The sequence below is a fragment of the Sturnira hondurensis genome, unplaced genomic scaffold (assembly GCF_014824575.4).
Source record: "Sturnira hondurensis isolate 20B ecotype Veracruz unplaced genomic scaffold, ASM1482457v3 Scaffold0008992, whole genome shotgun sequence".
In the NCBI taxonomy this organism is placed as follows: Eukaryota; Metazoa; Chordata; class Mammalia; order Chiroptera; family Phyllostomidae; genus Sturnira; species Sturnira hondurensis.
In genome coordinates, this window is record NW_028081623.1 from 6074277 (window position 1) to 6091068 (window position 16792).

General features: G+C 39.3%; 1 protein-coding gene across 9 annotated transcripts in view; it reads left to right on the plus strand.

Annotated features, from left to right (window-relative positions):
• The window catches only part of AMPH (amphiphysin), a 274501-nt gene extending 258115 nt beyond the window's left edge, over positions 1–16386 (plus strand). For all 9 annotated transcript variants that reach the window (XM_037056533.1, XM_037056538.1, XM_037056536.1 and 6 more), the window contains 4 exons: positions 4487–4687; positions 6425–6667; positions 8502–8603; positions 15162–16386. In XM_037056533.1, coding sequence (XP_036912428.1) covers positions 4487–4687; positions 6425–6667; positions 8502–8603; positions 15162–15269 — 654 coding nt within the window. In that variant the 3' untranslated portion in view covers positions 15270–16386. The remainder of the gene's footprint in view (positions 1–4486; positions 4688–6424; positions 6668–8501; positions 8604–15161) is intronic.
• Positions 16387–16792: the final 406 nt, after the last annotated feature.

Sequence of the window (16792 nt, forward strand, 5' to 3'; positions counted from 1 at the left end):
ATCAGTGTGGACAGATGGGAGGATGTGATAAAAGCAAACATAGCAACGTGTCAGTTGGAGACCCCAGGTGCTGGCTGGGAACTTGCATGTGTGCTGTATGATATTTTCAATTTTATCTGTGTTGACTTTTTTCCATAATAAAATTTTGGACACCCCCCTGCAAAAAAATCCATACCTAGGAGGCCATAAATAAATAAAGGGAACAGTGTTTTCTGTTTAAATCATTTAAATGTATAGCTTATATAGTTAATATTGTTACAAACCAAGATTTTTCTTACCATGTTTATAACATTTTCAAGAAATGGAAACCAACTAGTTCAATTATAGCAGAACTGTCAAACTGTTAAATAGAAAAGGAAACAAAATATTATTTAGCTATTGGTAGAATTTTTCTAACAAACATGATCTATGTGTTGTAAAATAGACAAAGCCCCTATATGTATATCAATGAATAAAAATAAATACCTCAAAAGGTTACCATAAGTTGTCTCTTTAATTTTTGAGCCAATGGTATTTTTTATTTTTAATCAGAAAATGTCCTATTTATTTAAAATAACCTGCTTTATAAATAAATTTGGAATTTCCTACTAGGGACTCTCTGCAGTTGCCCTCTAGACCAGTTACACAAGTGGAAGCTGCTTCTCAGATTGCTGAGAGATACTATTGCCAAGGAAGCAAAACAATGATGAAGTAAAAGAAATAAATAAATTATACAAAGCTCAGAGACTGCAAATTCTCCTGTAGTCAGTCCCTTCTCTTCCTTGTCTGGGGCCTCAGACCTTGTTGGCTTGCTTTCAAGGCACCATCTCCTGGAAGAACTATTTTCTGTCACCAGTTGTGTTTCCCTGCTTTGCGGGATACTGAGGGCATTGTTGCATTGCATTAATTTCATTCCAGTTCCAGAAAATTTTGTAATGCAGTCAGGTGTTTGCAGGACTCTGACATGAATGCCATAATAGTATTGCTTTCCCCCCAAAAGAATGTCAAAGCAGAATATATAAAAGCAGTAAGATCTGTGTGATAAAGTGATAAGGAGAGAACTGCTCACCATCTCCAAGGTGGGTTCCATGATGACCCTTGTGATTTCTATGTGATTAATGTGGAGACTGGCAATAGTCAGGGCCCTTGTGCTGACTAAACAACAGGGAAGAGAGACATTTTTAGTTTCTCTTTGCAGTAAATGTTTCCCACCATAAATATATTTGACCAACAGGTAGTATAGTTTTGTCAGGAGATAATGGTGTAATCCTTAACATTTGGAATGAGGACAAAAATTTAATAACATTGAATATCAAAGTCTTGAAATACTTTCAGTAGTCTCAGTCCTCTGGTCTCCCTGATAATACTTAAGGTAAAATAGCAGCCATTAACCATTGTTACATCTGCTAATTCATAGCAGGTACAACAATAGCAGGTATAATGTCTATGGCAGCAAGCAAAGTCTAGAAAATGTTTTTCTTTTCTAAATTTACAAGTGGATAACAAATTGGAATGCATGAAAGTAATAGAAATAACTCTATACCTGAAAACCTTTGCAATCTTTTCTCTATTTTCATTGCACTTAACACCTAATCTGAGCAAATGGAATCTTGTTTTCTGGTATATTTTTATGTTGTCCTATTATTGCAGTCAGTAAGTATGCACTGGGAATACTTTGGTAAGAGCAGAAGATACACCACAGATTCCAGACACAAAGGGAGACTTGGGGTGCCACAGATGGTCAGAGCAATGCCAGAGGCAGAAAGATGTGAGGGAATCTAGGCAGTGGACAATTCTTCTCTCTTTCTGCAGTGTTCCTAGACTCTGTAAAATCAAAGTGCTGATTGTGGCTAGAGAAATTGGAATTTATTACTAATGCTCTTAGAGAAGGATGGAGAACTTAATTTCATCCCTTCTCTAAGTAAGTCATTCAAATTGCCCTCTGTAGGCAAAATTGCAATTTCCTTGACACCCTAACTCTATCAGCATTGTTAATATCAATGTTTTAGTGATTTTTATTTGCCCTCATTCTTATCAACAACTTTCTACATGCTCTATACTCTGTGTGTGTGTGTGTGTGTGTGTGTGTGTGTGTGTGTGTGTGTGTGTGACAGAGAGACAGAGATCAAATTTGCTCCTGCCAGGTCAAGCAAAGTCAGAGCAACAGATGGCGCACTTGGGCTCCACCTGCTGGTGTCTGGCATCACAGGAGTCCCATTGGTCTAAATCAGATCCAGCTGATAATATCTGTTTAAAATACTTAACAAAGGAAAGATGAAAACAAGTATGTCTTACCATAGCAAAGTGTGATACAGTCAAGTTCATAGGTATATAGAGCTCCAGGGACAAACTATGAACTCATTATTAACATTCTGTTTGTATGGAGAGAGTTAAATTACCTTTGAGCACACCATCAATACTTCCCAGAAATATATTCTCTTCTGGAGCTGTATCAATTCAGTTGAGAATGACATCCAATTAATAGTATTCAGTTGAAAATGGTATCTAATTACTTGAAATTTAAATGTACGGTAGAATTTATGTATAATCGCTTGGGGGGATAACCTATCAAATAACATGGTGGCTGCTTTGTTACCTGTAGCAATATGTTTGTCTGTGTGCATGTGGTGGTATTCACTGTCCGTTCACACTGTCTGCATGTATCTAGAGTCCATCTGATATGGAGCAGTGGGACCAGTGGGGTGGTCACGCTGTAGTGTGATTTTCTAGATGGATAATAGATCACGAATCAGTTAGAATTGTGACAATACAACCTGCTTCCTGCATTTAAACCCATAAGCCCTCTGTAAGTGCACTGTTTTTGGTATAATTTTTGATGTGGAGGAAACTTTGCTATGTCCTTAGGGTCTAGAAGAAAGCATGTTGGTTTCTCCAACAATAAGCCTACAGGGAATTGTTCAATGTTCTTCCTGGAATTAAGGAAATCCCCTTATTTATGTTCTTATTATTACTCTCTTGACAGCAGAGAAATGACAGCCATAAAACAATGTTTATTTAAAGTAAGAGGGGCACTTCTCTTAAAATTTTAAATAAACTTTAATTATGGAAATTTTCAGTCATTCACCAAAATATAAACCTTATATAGCTGTTACCCCACTATCAACATTGCTAATTTATTTGAATAAATATGGAACAATTCTGAACCTATGTACTTCAATGACAAGGTAGAAAAAGGAAATAAATACTACATCTTGGCTAGTGGCTACATTTTGGATCATTGCACACTCCGGAGAGCCAAATTCTCAGAATAAGAGGTTCTTGTAAATGAAGAAAGTAAATTTCTAAGAATGTGAGTAGTTCTTGGCCATACAATAAATAGTACGGCCAATAACAATTTTTGATTCTCAAATAAAATATTACAATGTAGAAAAATGTATCCTGCAATGGGTCATTTTTACTTAATCTATTACCTGTAAATTTGATCAGATAATTTTTTTTTACTGCCTTGCCATGAGCTTTGTGGTTGGTTTTCCATAGTCCATTTCTGACGCCCATTCTGCAGGCACTCTCCATCGCCCTCTCATTGCTCTGTTTTGACAGTTGTTATCGGCAACATGAGGGCTTTCCTAACTTCATAGCACAAATTGGGCAGAATTTGTCCGATAAAGGAAAGGATGGCTAATGCTAATCGCATCAATAGTAAGATCAATTTTTGAAATATGTGTTTGGGGCTCCTTCTTCCTCATCTTTCCGATTTGAACCTCTAAAATCAGGTCGGCCAAGATGAAGTCAGAATCTTGATAAAAACTCCATAACCAATTTAGTCACTGGTTCAATCTTAGAAATAAAGTTTTCTCTCTCTCTTTTTTCTTTTGCATTTTACTACTCTCAATAAAGGAGGCAAGATCTTATTTGATTATAATGAATATTCAATAATAAAATGATTGATTTTTCCTTCATTCTCAAGAAGTCTCGTGAGAAAATATCCTAGTTGTTTTTTTTTTTTTCTCCCTGAATGTGATTTAATATCTGGGACCTTCCCCATGAAGATTTTAGGTTTATGCTGAAATCAGTCTTTCTAAGTCCTAACTTTGTGTGATGAGGAGGCCTGTCTATGTAGCTCTGTTCCATGACCCTGGGTATTGGGGCCAGGTCCCACCCACTTTGTGGCTCAGGTGTCTTCTAGGACCTTATATCTGCTTTCAGGCAACAAAAGTGGAATTAGCTGGGGAGGGGACATCCACACTATGAAAGCCATGTCTCAGGAGTGGTACATGTTGCTTCCACTCAAATTCCATTTACTACACCTCCCTACAACGAAAAGGAAAGCCAAGGAAGGGAGTATTGTGGGTGCTCAGGAAAAAGAAGGGTCAGAGTTTTGATCAACTGATGTCAAACTGCTGTACTAGAATCCTGGGTCTCAGTACATTGCCAAGGAAATGTCAAACTCCTATGAGCCTCAGCAGAGGGGAAAGAAGGGAAAGGGCTAAGTCTTTCCCTGAGGCCCCAGAGACACAGACATGGCCCCTTTGATTCTGGTTTGCAGATCCTACCTGGCACTGAGGCTGATGGGGCTGTTGGAAGGCTGGTGTTCACAGCAGAGGGGGCCCCAACAACAGAAGCAGAAGCAGAGGAGGCTGATCTTCACCCTGGCAAAAGAGCAAGTTTAGAGGTTGATATTGAAGCCACAGAGGTCACGGGCAGTGACAGAGCTCAACCAGAAGACACAGAAACAGCAGCACCTCAGGTACGTGTCCTAGTGAAATGGAGGTTTTGGGGAGATGGTGCAGCAGGGATGCTCTGTCTGTTGGTTAATGGTGCTAATAACTCTTTAGGATGAGGAATACCTTTGTAGCCATTTTGTGGCATACTGCTCTACCCAAAACCAAACAAACAAAAAATTAGGTTCTCAGAAAGAGTGGTCACAGCACACAGCATTTCCTCAATGTCAATATTCGGGGACTTTCCAGAAGCCCCCGTGCTATGCAGACTAGGCTTAAATTAAGCACAGAGAGAGGAAAGGAAACTATGCAATAAATTGATGGGGGAGAGGAAAGAAGCACAAATGACACAAAGCATGAGAATAGACAGAGGAGAAAGGGAATCTGGTAGAATAATAGGCGTGTGTGGATTGTGTGGGGAAATAGCCATAAAGCGCTTAGACTGGTGCCAGGCACATACTTTGAACACAAATTCATTCCAAATTAAGTCCCTTTTCCCCCAAAGCCCATCCTTATGTTGTACTTTCAAAAGGAAAAGTAGGTCGTTAACTACATACATGAAGTTGGACTTTGCCCCAGCTCTTCCTTCCTTCAGAGGAGCTTTCAAGGCAACACTGCCATTTATGCCCTGCCTGCGGGAGCCTCAAACCCGGGTGCCCCACAAGGCCCGCTCCTCTAAACCCCATGTTTTGTTCCTCTGTACTCTAGGAGTGACCGTGAAGAGTGGGCTTCATGTTACACTGTCCATGTTTCTCCTTATCTTACTCATGATAAATTTCCAGAAATCTGTCCAGAGTTACTCAACATTTGAAACCGAATTATTCTTTTCATACCACCAGCAAATCAGCAGGTTGGGTTGGTATTTGTAGAAATGTCCCAAAAGTGTATTTCATTTTTTGTAATACTCTCTTGTCACCATGCCAAGGAAAATTGTGTTTTACTTGTTGAAAGAATGTATTATTTTCTCTGAATTGAAGAACAGAAGTGCTTAGGTCTCCTTATCAGGGAATATAGAAGTTAATCAGAAAAGCAACAAATATCTTCAGACTTTTATTATTGGAGTTAAGTTCCCCTCCTTGTTCATCTTTGTCAAAACACAAAGAGGAGGCCTTGATCCTTTGGTTCTGCTTCCCCAGACAACAGAGGACTTGGAGTAGTTGGTGGGAATTGTCAGCCCTTAAACTGTGACTGTGGGGTGGCTCTGATGACAACCAATATGCAAAGGACAGGTAAATTACCTCCAATCATGGGCCTCATCTTTACCAGCAATGTGGTTTCAGGCTCTTTGGGATTGCCATGAGACTCTCCCGGAAAAGCATTTACACGAGGATACTGTTGGCTTCAAGTGAGTGTTAGCATGTAGTGGGACAAGAACGGACCACTGCACAGATGAGAGCAACCTTGGAAGCTGACTGCGTTTCCTTGAAGGATTCTCTCTTCCAGACCGCCATGACTCACCTCCCTCCTTTCAGTCCCCTGTCCCTCTTCTCAGGTGACACAGCAGAAACCACCCTCTTAGGAAACTGGATGACCGTTCCAGGATCCAGGAATTAATCCCACTAAGGGTATTGGATTCAGAATAAATGGACAGGGTGGAGGTCCTGCAGGGGATTGCCCAAGGGCCAGAAAGCCTAAATCCAGTCTGGGACAAGCAGGAATTTGGTTGAATGAAGGGGGTGGGGGAAGTGGGAGCCACAGATGATGTGACAGGGAGGATGTAAATGTCTTGTTTCTAAAGGACCACCACATTTTTCTTCCCCCAGGAGAAGGTCATCCCTTCTGTTGTCATAGAGCCTGCTTCCAACAATGAAGGGGAGGGAGACCACGAAACAACTACAGGTGTAGAGTCCAAGGAGGCAGCTGAAGACTCAGATCTTCCAGGCTCCACCAGGGAGATGCCAGAGCTGGCCTCTGAGCAAAAGTCCACCGAGGACTTCCAGCCAGCACCCTCTGCTCCGTCTGTAAGCCAGGCCTCTGAGCAAGTACCACCTGGCTTTCTCTACAAGGTATTTCTATTTTGGATTTTTAAAATGCGGTAGCCATTTGTCCATTTTCTTTGAGGCCCTTTTGCTGAAATCTTTGGCTTTCTGATTTTTACTTTTACTTTTAGCAGTGCACGCTCATTATCTGTACTGCTTTCCCCTCCATCTCCACATCACAGTGCAACCTGGCAGGGTTTCTGTGCTGCAGACAGAGAGGAACTGCTGTGACATCTTTCCACTTAAAAAATGGATGATTACATGGTATGCCCTTTGGTGGGGAATGGGTTCATGCCCTCCACCTGAGTGCCCTCCTGTGCTCCCCGGGGAGCTCTGTGGGGGCCTCTGCTCTGGGCTCCACTGCTCCCAGCTGGGTCAGACACCTCTGGAGGGCAGGAAAGAGCAATCAGCCCTTCAGCTCTGGCACTTGGTTACAGTGCCTGACAGAGAGGTGGGAGCCAAACCACGCTTTAAAAGTAAGAGAACAGATGTGTTAATGGGCTTCTACGAAAAGAAGGAGGCCTAAATTTGTGTTCAGAAGGTTTGGTCAGAGAGGCCATCAAGTGGTTACATAGAGCCTTCATAAACTGAAGGTCCTTACCAAAACCAAACAAATAAACAAAAGCAGTAAATACCTAGAAACACAGGCTTCAACCAAGTGTTAAAGCCAGCTAATTCTCCTTAATAAAATATTTTGGGGAATTTTAAGTTCCATAATTTTATTTTACATTTCAAAATTCAGCTTGAAAAAGAGCATTAAATTTTCAGAGGGGTGGGATTGAATAGTCATAATCTTTTTCTGCTCTCTCTGCTTATCAGTTACTGCAGACTTGCTACTCAAATGGGGATGGTTGGATGTAATAGAGTTATTGACAAATTATGTGAAGGGGAAATTAAACTTGTGGCTAGTGAGGGCACGTGTTCAGCTGTGTTTTGTCCTAGAGCACAAGAAATCAAGGGTGCAGTGTGTGCCACTAGAGGCCAGGACTGGCCGGGTGGCCCAGGCTTCCCTCACTGACCTCAATGGGAACTAGGAACACTGCTCACCCCTCTCTTTGGGCTTCAGGTTTTTCATTCAAAAAATAAATTTTCAGATAATATAGTAATTTCCTGCTCTGACAGTTTATGATTCTACATGCAAAACACGGATGTTAAAAGCTGATTATTTAATCTCATGGGTGGGGTTGAGGGGCGGGACATGAAAGAAATAAACCTCCGTGTGACTACAGATAATTATTTAAGCTCCATAAAAGGGGTTCATTTTATTATTCTTTCTACTTTTTAAATTTTCCATGATCAAATTTTAAAGAAATCTTTCAACAAAGGGAAATAGAAACAGATTATCATATTTAAAAGGCAGGATAGGGAAAGAAGGAAGATTTTTTTACAAAGAGATTGAACACAGGTTTGATTAAATAGCGATTTTATTATAAATAGTGATAGTTTTCCAAATATGCCAGAAGCTGTGGTTAAAGGAACATTCAGCTAAGCATTTTTAATTCAGGTTAAAAAATAAACAATTTTTTAATTTTTATTATTTTATGTTTAAAACAATTTATCAAATCTCTAACAAAAATATGACAAATTAAACTAATACTCAACATATCAGCTCTAGCAGAAGGTGTTGCATGACTAAATATCTCAGCATCAATCTGGCAGAATCGGATGTTTTAAGTAAACAGGGAAGAGGATTTCCATTCCGCCTTCAGAGGCCTTCTCTTCTTTTGGGGCGTGATGCATGTCTTCACTTTCATACAGTTTGGATATGCTGGTAAGAGTGCCTGCAGGTCATTTGACTGGGAGGCAGATTTGACCTCTATTTTTCTTTATAGCATTAATCAATTCTTTTGTAATCTTGCAGGTGGAAGCACTGCATGACTTTGAGGCAGCAAATTCTGATGAACTTACCTTACAAAGGGGTGATGTGGTGTTGGTGGTCCCCTCGGATTCAGAGGCTGACCAGGTAAAAGATGAGATTGGAAAGTACTGCAGGCTATATTTGGTTTCCCTTATGGTCAGTTGGGCACAGTGACTTCCTAAAGACATTTCATTTTCTGAGATGCTGCGGGGCTGCTCATAAGGACTTATGACTGCAGTGCAACACACATTTTAGGTTTGGGATGCCATTAACTTGTTTATTACTTTATACAAATAGATGGTCATTTCTTATTAGGTATCTGCTTTCTAGGAATGTTGTCTGTGAATCACCGGTCCTCAGGAAATGCAGACACTGCCCATGTGCACTACAAATCCCCCTTCACAGGTAGTGGCCTATGAAGGTGTTGAGTCTGACAAGGAAAGATCATGAGGGGATGCATGGAAATGTTTTACATCCTGATAGGGGCTTTGGTTACAGATGGTATGCCTTTGTCAAAACTCATCTGAACTGTCCACTTAACAATCCTTGCCTTTCACAGTGCGTAAATTATATCTCCTTTTAAAAGATTCATTTTAAAAAATAACCTCCAGGGGAATAAAAAGCATAGTGGTCTGATGCTAAGGAGCTCAGAACTCCACTTTGCTTTGCTCTTCTTCATAAGGTTTGTGAACCCCTAAAATAGCATGCAAAATGTATGAATGTGTTTGTCAACATGTTTTTCCAGAGAGAAGAGCTATAACTTTTGTAATCTTCTCAAAAAAGATATGAGCCTTCCTCCGTATAATATAGTCACTATGTTTAAGGTTAAGACTTGCATGTCCCATGTTTGGCTTCTTTTCTTGATAATACACTTACCCAGAAATGTTAGTTGCTGGGTCAAGGAAATAAGAGTATCTATCACAATAAAACTAAGTTACAAATTAATAATAATAAAATATCTGTAAGATGCTTAAATAATTAAAAAATACATTGCTAAATAAACCATGGGTCAAAGAAATCAGAGTAAGTTAAAAAATATCTCATAATGATCATTAACTTCTAAGTTTTTCAGCCTAAGAAGATAAACATAGATAAAATTAAATACAATGTGCATAGATGGAAAAAAGTAACAAAAAATTCACAAATGGATTCAATAAAAAAGACAGCAGAAAATGCTAATAAAGCCAAGTGTTCTTTGAAGAGATTCATAAAATTGTTAAAACCCTGGAAATACTATTCAAACAAAGAAAATGACAAAGCATATATTAGCAATTACAGGCAAAAATGATTATCTCAAATACTCCATTCTAAACTTATAAAATATAAACTTATAAAACATTATAAAATACATATTTACATTTTTTACATTAATCATAAGCTATCTTTTAAAGAAATTAAAAGGGAAAATGACCTTGTGCTTGCTGGTGTGCCTCAGCAGGTTGGAGCATTGTCCTGTAGACCCAAAGGTCATGGGTTTGATTCCCAGCCAAGGCACAGGTTGCAGTTGAAGCGCCAGTCAGAGTGTGTACCTGAAGACAACCAATAGATGTTTCTCTCTAACATTGATGTTTCTCTCTCTCTCTCTGTCTCTCTCTGTCTCTCAATCTCTCTCTCCCTTCCTTTCTCTCTGAAAGCAATGAAAAATGTACATCCTTGGGTGAGTTTAAAAAAAAAAGCCTTTCCCAGTTCCTGGAGTGCTGATCTACTGGCAATGATTCCTCTCAGCTCAGCTTTTGTTTATCTGAAAATTTTATTCATGTTTGTTTTTAAATATTTTCCCTGGAGAAAAAAATTTTAAGTTAATTTTTTTCTTCCACACTTTAAAAGTACTAATACTGTGACTTTTGCCCTGACAGATTTTGAGAACTTGTCGGTATTGTGTTTCATCATTCGAAATGTAATGTGACTAGTTCTTGTTTTTTTATCGTTTTCACGTTTTAGGTTACTGAGCTCCTTAGACCTGTATCCTGATGTCTTTCACTACATTTGAAAGACTTCCAGCTGTTATCTCTTCATGTTTTTCTTTCTCTGTATACAATTCTATATATGTTGGACTTTTAGATATCTAAGACTATTCTTTCTTGTTCAATATTTATTTCTCTCTGATACTCTGGTTGGGTAATTTCTATTGACCTGTCTTTTAAGTAGAGTGACCCTTTTTCCTACTATTTTGAATATGTTGTGGAGCTTATCCTGTGGCTTTTTTTACTTAGGATGTTATCTACGTAATTCTATAATTTCTATGTTGTTTTTTATATAGTTTTCATTTCTTTTCTGAGATTTCTTTTCTGTTCTCATTATTACCATCTTTTAATTTCAGTACATGAACATCTTTATAATAACTGCTTTAAATTTCTTACTGCTAATTCCAAAAGGTGAGCCATCCCAGACACACATGTATTGATTGCTTTTTATCACTTGGTCATTTTCCTGTTTTGTTTTGTTTTTTAATTTAATTTATTTATTTTTAGAGAAGGGAAGGGAGAAAGGGAGAGGGAGAGAAACACTGATGTGCGGTCACCCCCCATGCTCACTACTGGGGACCTGGCCCACAACCCAGGCATGTGCCCTGACTGGGATTTGAATCCGTGACCCTTTAGTTCACAGGCCAGCACTCAATCCACTGAGCCACACCAGCCAGGGCAGTTTCCCCCTTTTTCCCCCTTTCTCCTGTAGAATTTATTTTCATTGGTACTGGATGCAACGTGTAATGCATTATACAATCTGGATTCTTTTCTATCTGTGAATGAAGATTCTTTCTTATAGTAGACATTCAAACTACTGTTTAATTACCTTGAATTCATGGAAGTTTGTTTTATACTTTCTTAGTGTGGGTTTGTTTCAATGTTGCCTTACTGTAGGATAAATTCTCAGTCCTCGAACATATTCTCTACTTCTTAAGACATGCCCCATCTAGGATTTCAATCAAAATTCCAATGAGTTTACCAAGCCCCCTAACTTGATGGGATGTGAACCCTAAACTCTGCCTCTCCTCCACTGCCTGAATCTTTCCTCATCCTTTCCCTCCTTCCTGTTTTCCTCATGCTCCATGGGGTATCCCTGATGCATTCACAGCTGGGGGACAGCTCAGGGTTTCAGGGAAGTTTCTCTGCCTACTTGAGGAACTTTCTCCACAGTTCTCTCCTTTTTGAGATATTCCCCATAAAAGCGCCACTGCCCTCTGCCCTCACTTCTGTATGCTCTGTGCCACACAGACTGAGGAGCACCCACAGGGGGCGGCTGTGCTAGCACAGGTCTCCCCTGGGCAGTACCCTACCTCCCAGCATTACATATTCTCCTACTGCTGCCTTCTCTCACTTACTCTCAGTGCCTTCACACAGGTATTATGTATGGGCCACCCCTGTATTTCCAATGATGGAATTATATAAGTTTATATTGTATATTCCATATTTTGTAACAGTCATTTATATATATAAATAATTGTATACATATGTATTTTAGGTATTACATAAATATGTGTTCAGTAGTTATTTTAGTGCTTACATTTGCTCAGAGAATAAGCCTTTGTCTGATACAAGCTATTTTATAATTACCAAAACTGGAAATTCTTAGTCTACCATATATTTTAAACAGTTAAAATTTAATTTTATGTATTTTCCTCAGTTAAAGATGGATATTGGCTAATAATATTCTTCACTTTACCACATAAATTGTATTTCAGCATATGTGTTGAAAATATAAAGATTATAGGTTTGTGCAAGCCCTTTACTTTTTCTTTATTGATACAACTTTATTATTTTTCTTTTTTTAAATTTAATTCTTGTTCAAGTACAGTTTTCTGTCTTATATTCCCAGCCATGCCCCACCCCCAGTGCTCCCCACCTCCCTTCCATTTCCACCCCCCACCTTAGTTATTGTCCATGTGTCCTTTATACTTGTTCATGTGAGTCCATCCCCTTTCCCCCTGTGATTCTCTCCCCTCTACCCTCTGGACCCTGTCAGCCTGTTCCATATTTGAGTGTCATTGGTCATAATTGCTTGCTTGTTAGTTTTGTTGTTTAGATTCCTGTTAATGGTGATATCATATGGTATTTGTCTTTCACTGCCTGGGTTATTTCACTCAGCATAATGCTTTCCAGTTCCACCCATGATGTTGCAAAGGGTGGGAGCTCCTTCTTCCTTTCTGCAGCATAGAATTCCATTGTGCAAATGTACCATAGTTTTTGAGCCATTCATTTACTGATGGGCATCTAGGTTGCTTCCAACTCTTGGCTATCGTAAATTGTGCTGCTATGAACATCGGGTTGCATAGGTTCTTTTGTTTTTGTTTTTTTTTCAATTTTTTCAATTTATTTTTCAAGTACAGTTTTCTGTCTATTACTCCTATCCCACCCCACCCTCCGTGCTCCCCCACTCCCTCCCATTTCCACCCTTCTCAGTTGTTGTCCATGTATCCTTTATATATGTTCCTCTAAATCCCTCCCCTATTTCTCCTGAAATTCCCTCCCCTCTCCACTCTGGTCACTGTCAGCCTGTTCTCTAATTCAGTGTCTTGGTTATACTTTGCTTGCTTGTTTGTTTTGTTGTTTAGCTTCCTGTTAAAGGTGAGATCATATGGTATTTGTCCTTCAACCCCTGGCTTAATTCGGTGCATAGGTTCTTTTGGATTGGTGCTTCAGGGTTCTTAGGATATACTCCTAACAGTGGAATTGCTGAGTCAAAAGGCACGTTCATTTTTAGTTTTCGTAGAAAATTCCATACTGTTTTCCATAGTGGTCGTACCAGTTTGCAATCCCACTAACAATGAACTAGGGTCCCCTTTTCCCCACATCCTCTCCAGCACTTGTTGTTTATTTCTTTGTTTATGATAGCCATTCTGACTGGTGTAAAGTGGTATCTCATTGTGGTTTTAATTTGCATCTCTCTGATAGCTAGCGATATTGAGCATCTTTTCATGTGTCTCTGGATCCTCTATATGTCTTCCTTGGAGAAGTGTCTGTTCAAGTCTTTTGCCCATTTTTTAATTGGGTTGCTCATCTTCTTTGAGTGGAGTCAAGTGAGTTCTTTGTATATTTTGGAGATTAAACCTTTGTCTGAGGTATCATTGGCAAATATGTTTTCCCAAACTGGTGCTTCTCTTTTTCTCTTGATACTATTTTCCGTAGCCATGCAGAAGCTTTTAATTTTGATAAGATCCCATTTGTTTATTCTCTCCTTTATGTCCCTTGCTCTAGGGGATGTATTGATACAACTTTAAATGCATGACTCTACTTGGTGCCATTAGATTTTTCACTCATAGTAAATAAAGTCAAATATACAATGTAGACACAGGGGAATGTGGCCTTTTGTATACTTACTGGAGTTTTAGAAAATACTTTAATAGAAATCTATAATAGAAATATAGATTGGGAACCTATGTAATCTTATCAACCAATGTTAATCCACTAGGTTTAATTGAAAAATAAAATAAAATAGAAAGAAAATATAGTTATCTCCCTTTACTTTATGTACCACTTTGTCCTTCACATATGTAACAAAATTTTTTTACGTTATAATTTTTGTTATCAGCTAGGATATTATTAGTTATTTTATTGTCCTCTTTTTCTCAATCTTTTTTTCTGCCTTCAAAAATTGTCCTGTCTAAATGCTTATATTTTTGTCTATTTAGTGGCATCACTTTATAGTATCAGATTTATCACAAGAGAATGTGTTCAGCTTCTTTATTTAATTTTCGAGTCCTCATTTTATCTGATGTACTTGAACTTTTTCAGGAATTGGTTTGGGTTAAATCTGGCCATCCCTCATCTTAAGAGGGATCACCTCAGGCAATCAGTGAGCATGGTAAAGACAGTCATTCCCCACTAGTTTTGCCTCATATGGTCCTTATGTTTCATATTGCTCCTTTACCTCAACTTTTCCATTTAGGCTCTGCTTATCTTCCATAGGCCAAGGGCAGACGGCAGCCTCTGTTTCAGTTTTACATACAATCTTCAGTGCTGTATGGCCACAGAGGGATGGGATCTTTAACTGCATGTCTGCATTTCCATGATGGCCCTTCTATGAGATATACAAATACTTATATGGAATAGTTTATATAGAACATACAAATGTTTCCAACAGGACCATCATGACAACAAACTGCTTTATACTATGTAAACTTGAAAAATTAGATATTGTCACAGCAGCAACCAACACAACAGAAATATCAGGTAACACATCTAGCTGTTATTATTGATAAGCTTGGTATATGGTAGTTTATTTGGGTTACATGATGTGAGCTGGGAGAAAGAACAACAGTGTTGTTTCTCATCAGCAAGTGCTTCAGGATGAAATGCAGGGCCTTCTGTGGCTTTGTCAGCACTCTATTCTAACCCAGGGATCCTCAAGCCTTTTTTCACCATGACCCACAGGACAGGAGGTGTTCCTGTGCATGACTGACATTCATGTGATCTTCCTGTCTTTGTACTGGCTGTAATTCTAATCCTTCTTCTTAACAGCTCGTCAGTTAAGTGTACTTTATACAAATTGTAATATCAATATTAACCTTTGATTAGCTTTCCCACTGGATCAGCACAACAGTTTACAGTCAACGTAACATCTTGGTGCAGAACCACACCACTTATTTCACAAATTATTTTGTTAATTGTTGGCAGTACAGGTGTTTCAGTAGTTGGACCTTGAAAGCCTTGTCTTGTCTTGCAGGATGCAGGCTGGCTGGTAGGAGTGAAGGAATCAGACTGGCTCCAGTACAGAGATCTCGCCACCTACAAAGGCCTCTTTCCCGAGAACTTCACCCAGCGCCTGGTTTAGGGCCAAAAGTATTATAGAAAGAGCCTGGTTTGGGGGTTTTTAAGCCCTCATGAAAATTTGCAGAATTCACTTCTGCTATTACATTTCTGATGATTTACAGACTGATGCTGGACAAGGCTTGGAAGGACATATCAATGGAGTGCATGTGCAAAAAAGCGTAAGGAAAAAAAATAAATGAAGGAGAAAGTCCCCAGTTGTTCCCATGTTACTAAGAAAGGGTTTGTTTGTGCTTTGTCCAAGCCGTGGAGACTCTGGTACTTGATCCCCTCCCACCAACTCTAAAGTAGTTTTGTCCAGACCAGAACCTTAATTTCTCTGCACCAAGTGTGTGGTATTGAGAGGCTGTCCTGCAGAAGTCATGATGAACTACCCTATAGTACAAGATTATTTTTCTCCCTGGTGCAGGTGTGAGCCCATGCGTTTGTGATCTTGCTCTCCCCCTTTCAAGTTTACTGTGTTCAGAAGTAAACTGCTGCAGAAGTTTTTGGTGTTCTTTTCCAAAACTGCTCTCTCTCTCTCTACACACATACACACACGCACACAGTCATGAGAGCTAATTCCCATCACTCCTGAATCTGTGTGTATGCACAAAATGACATACACATAGTTGCTTTCTTTCCCTTCCATGATAGCCATTTGCCTCTCAAGTGTCATTGATACATGCATTGCTCTTATTCTACCTGGCATTACAGTTGCAGTTTTGCCTCAGAACAGACTAGCCATCCCATTGCCAAAATTGTTGACTGTATCTGTGTTCGCAATGTGCATTTTTCAGGGTGTGATGACGGTTAGCATGTCGGAGCTGTTGTCTTCATGGAGAAGGCAGAGCCTGGTGCCCTAAATGTCTGGCTGCTGCAGGTGGAGGCAGGCTACTGGGGATGAGCAGCAAAGTTCTTAACTTCTGCCTTTCAGAGGCTGGCTAGACAATGGGGCATATAATCCCACCCCAAAACAATATGTAAAAGGAGCTCCTTATATTTATGCAACTCATCTTCACAGATTGTCCTAAAAATAATATAGGTGATATATGCTGTATCCATAAATCATCTGTAATGATAATGTTTTCAGTGCTTGTCATTCCCAATAAACCTTTGGTCAGTTCCAGCAATTACCTCAATTCCTTCTTATGAGTCTTGTTCTGGAAAGCTGGTCTCAGTCATATGCACTACTTGAAACAGTTTTAGTTAGAGTTGTTATTTGTGCAGAAATCTTGTTGCTCTTGGTTATTCTCCACAGCCCCCTCTCTTCTGACAGTCCCTTCATTCCAGTGATTGCTGGCCCCCGCTGCCTGACGATCACTGCAGCATGAATAACAGCTGTGGATGGAGGCCCCACAGAGGTGCCCCCTGTGCCTCGTGGAAAACCTGATGATGACCTTCCTAATCAGCAATTTCTTCTCACACCAGCCTCATTTTTGGTCACTTTTCTTTTTGACATGTTTACCTTTGTAGGTACGTAAAAAGAAAAGTAGATGAGATGGAATAGATCAGAGGGACTATTGTTTATGGAATATGATTCTTAAA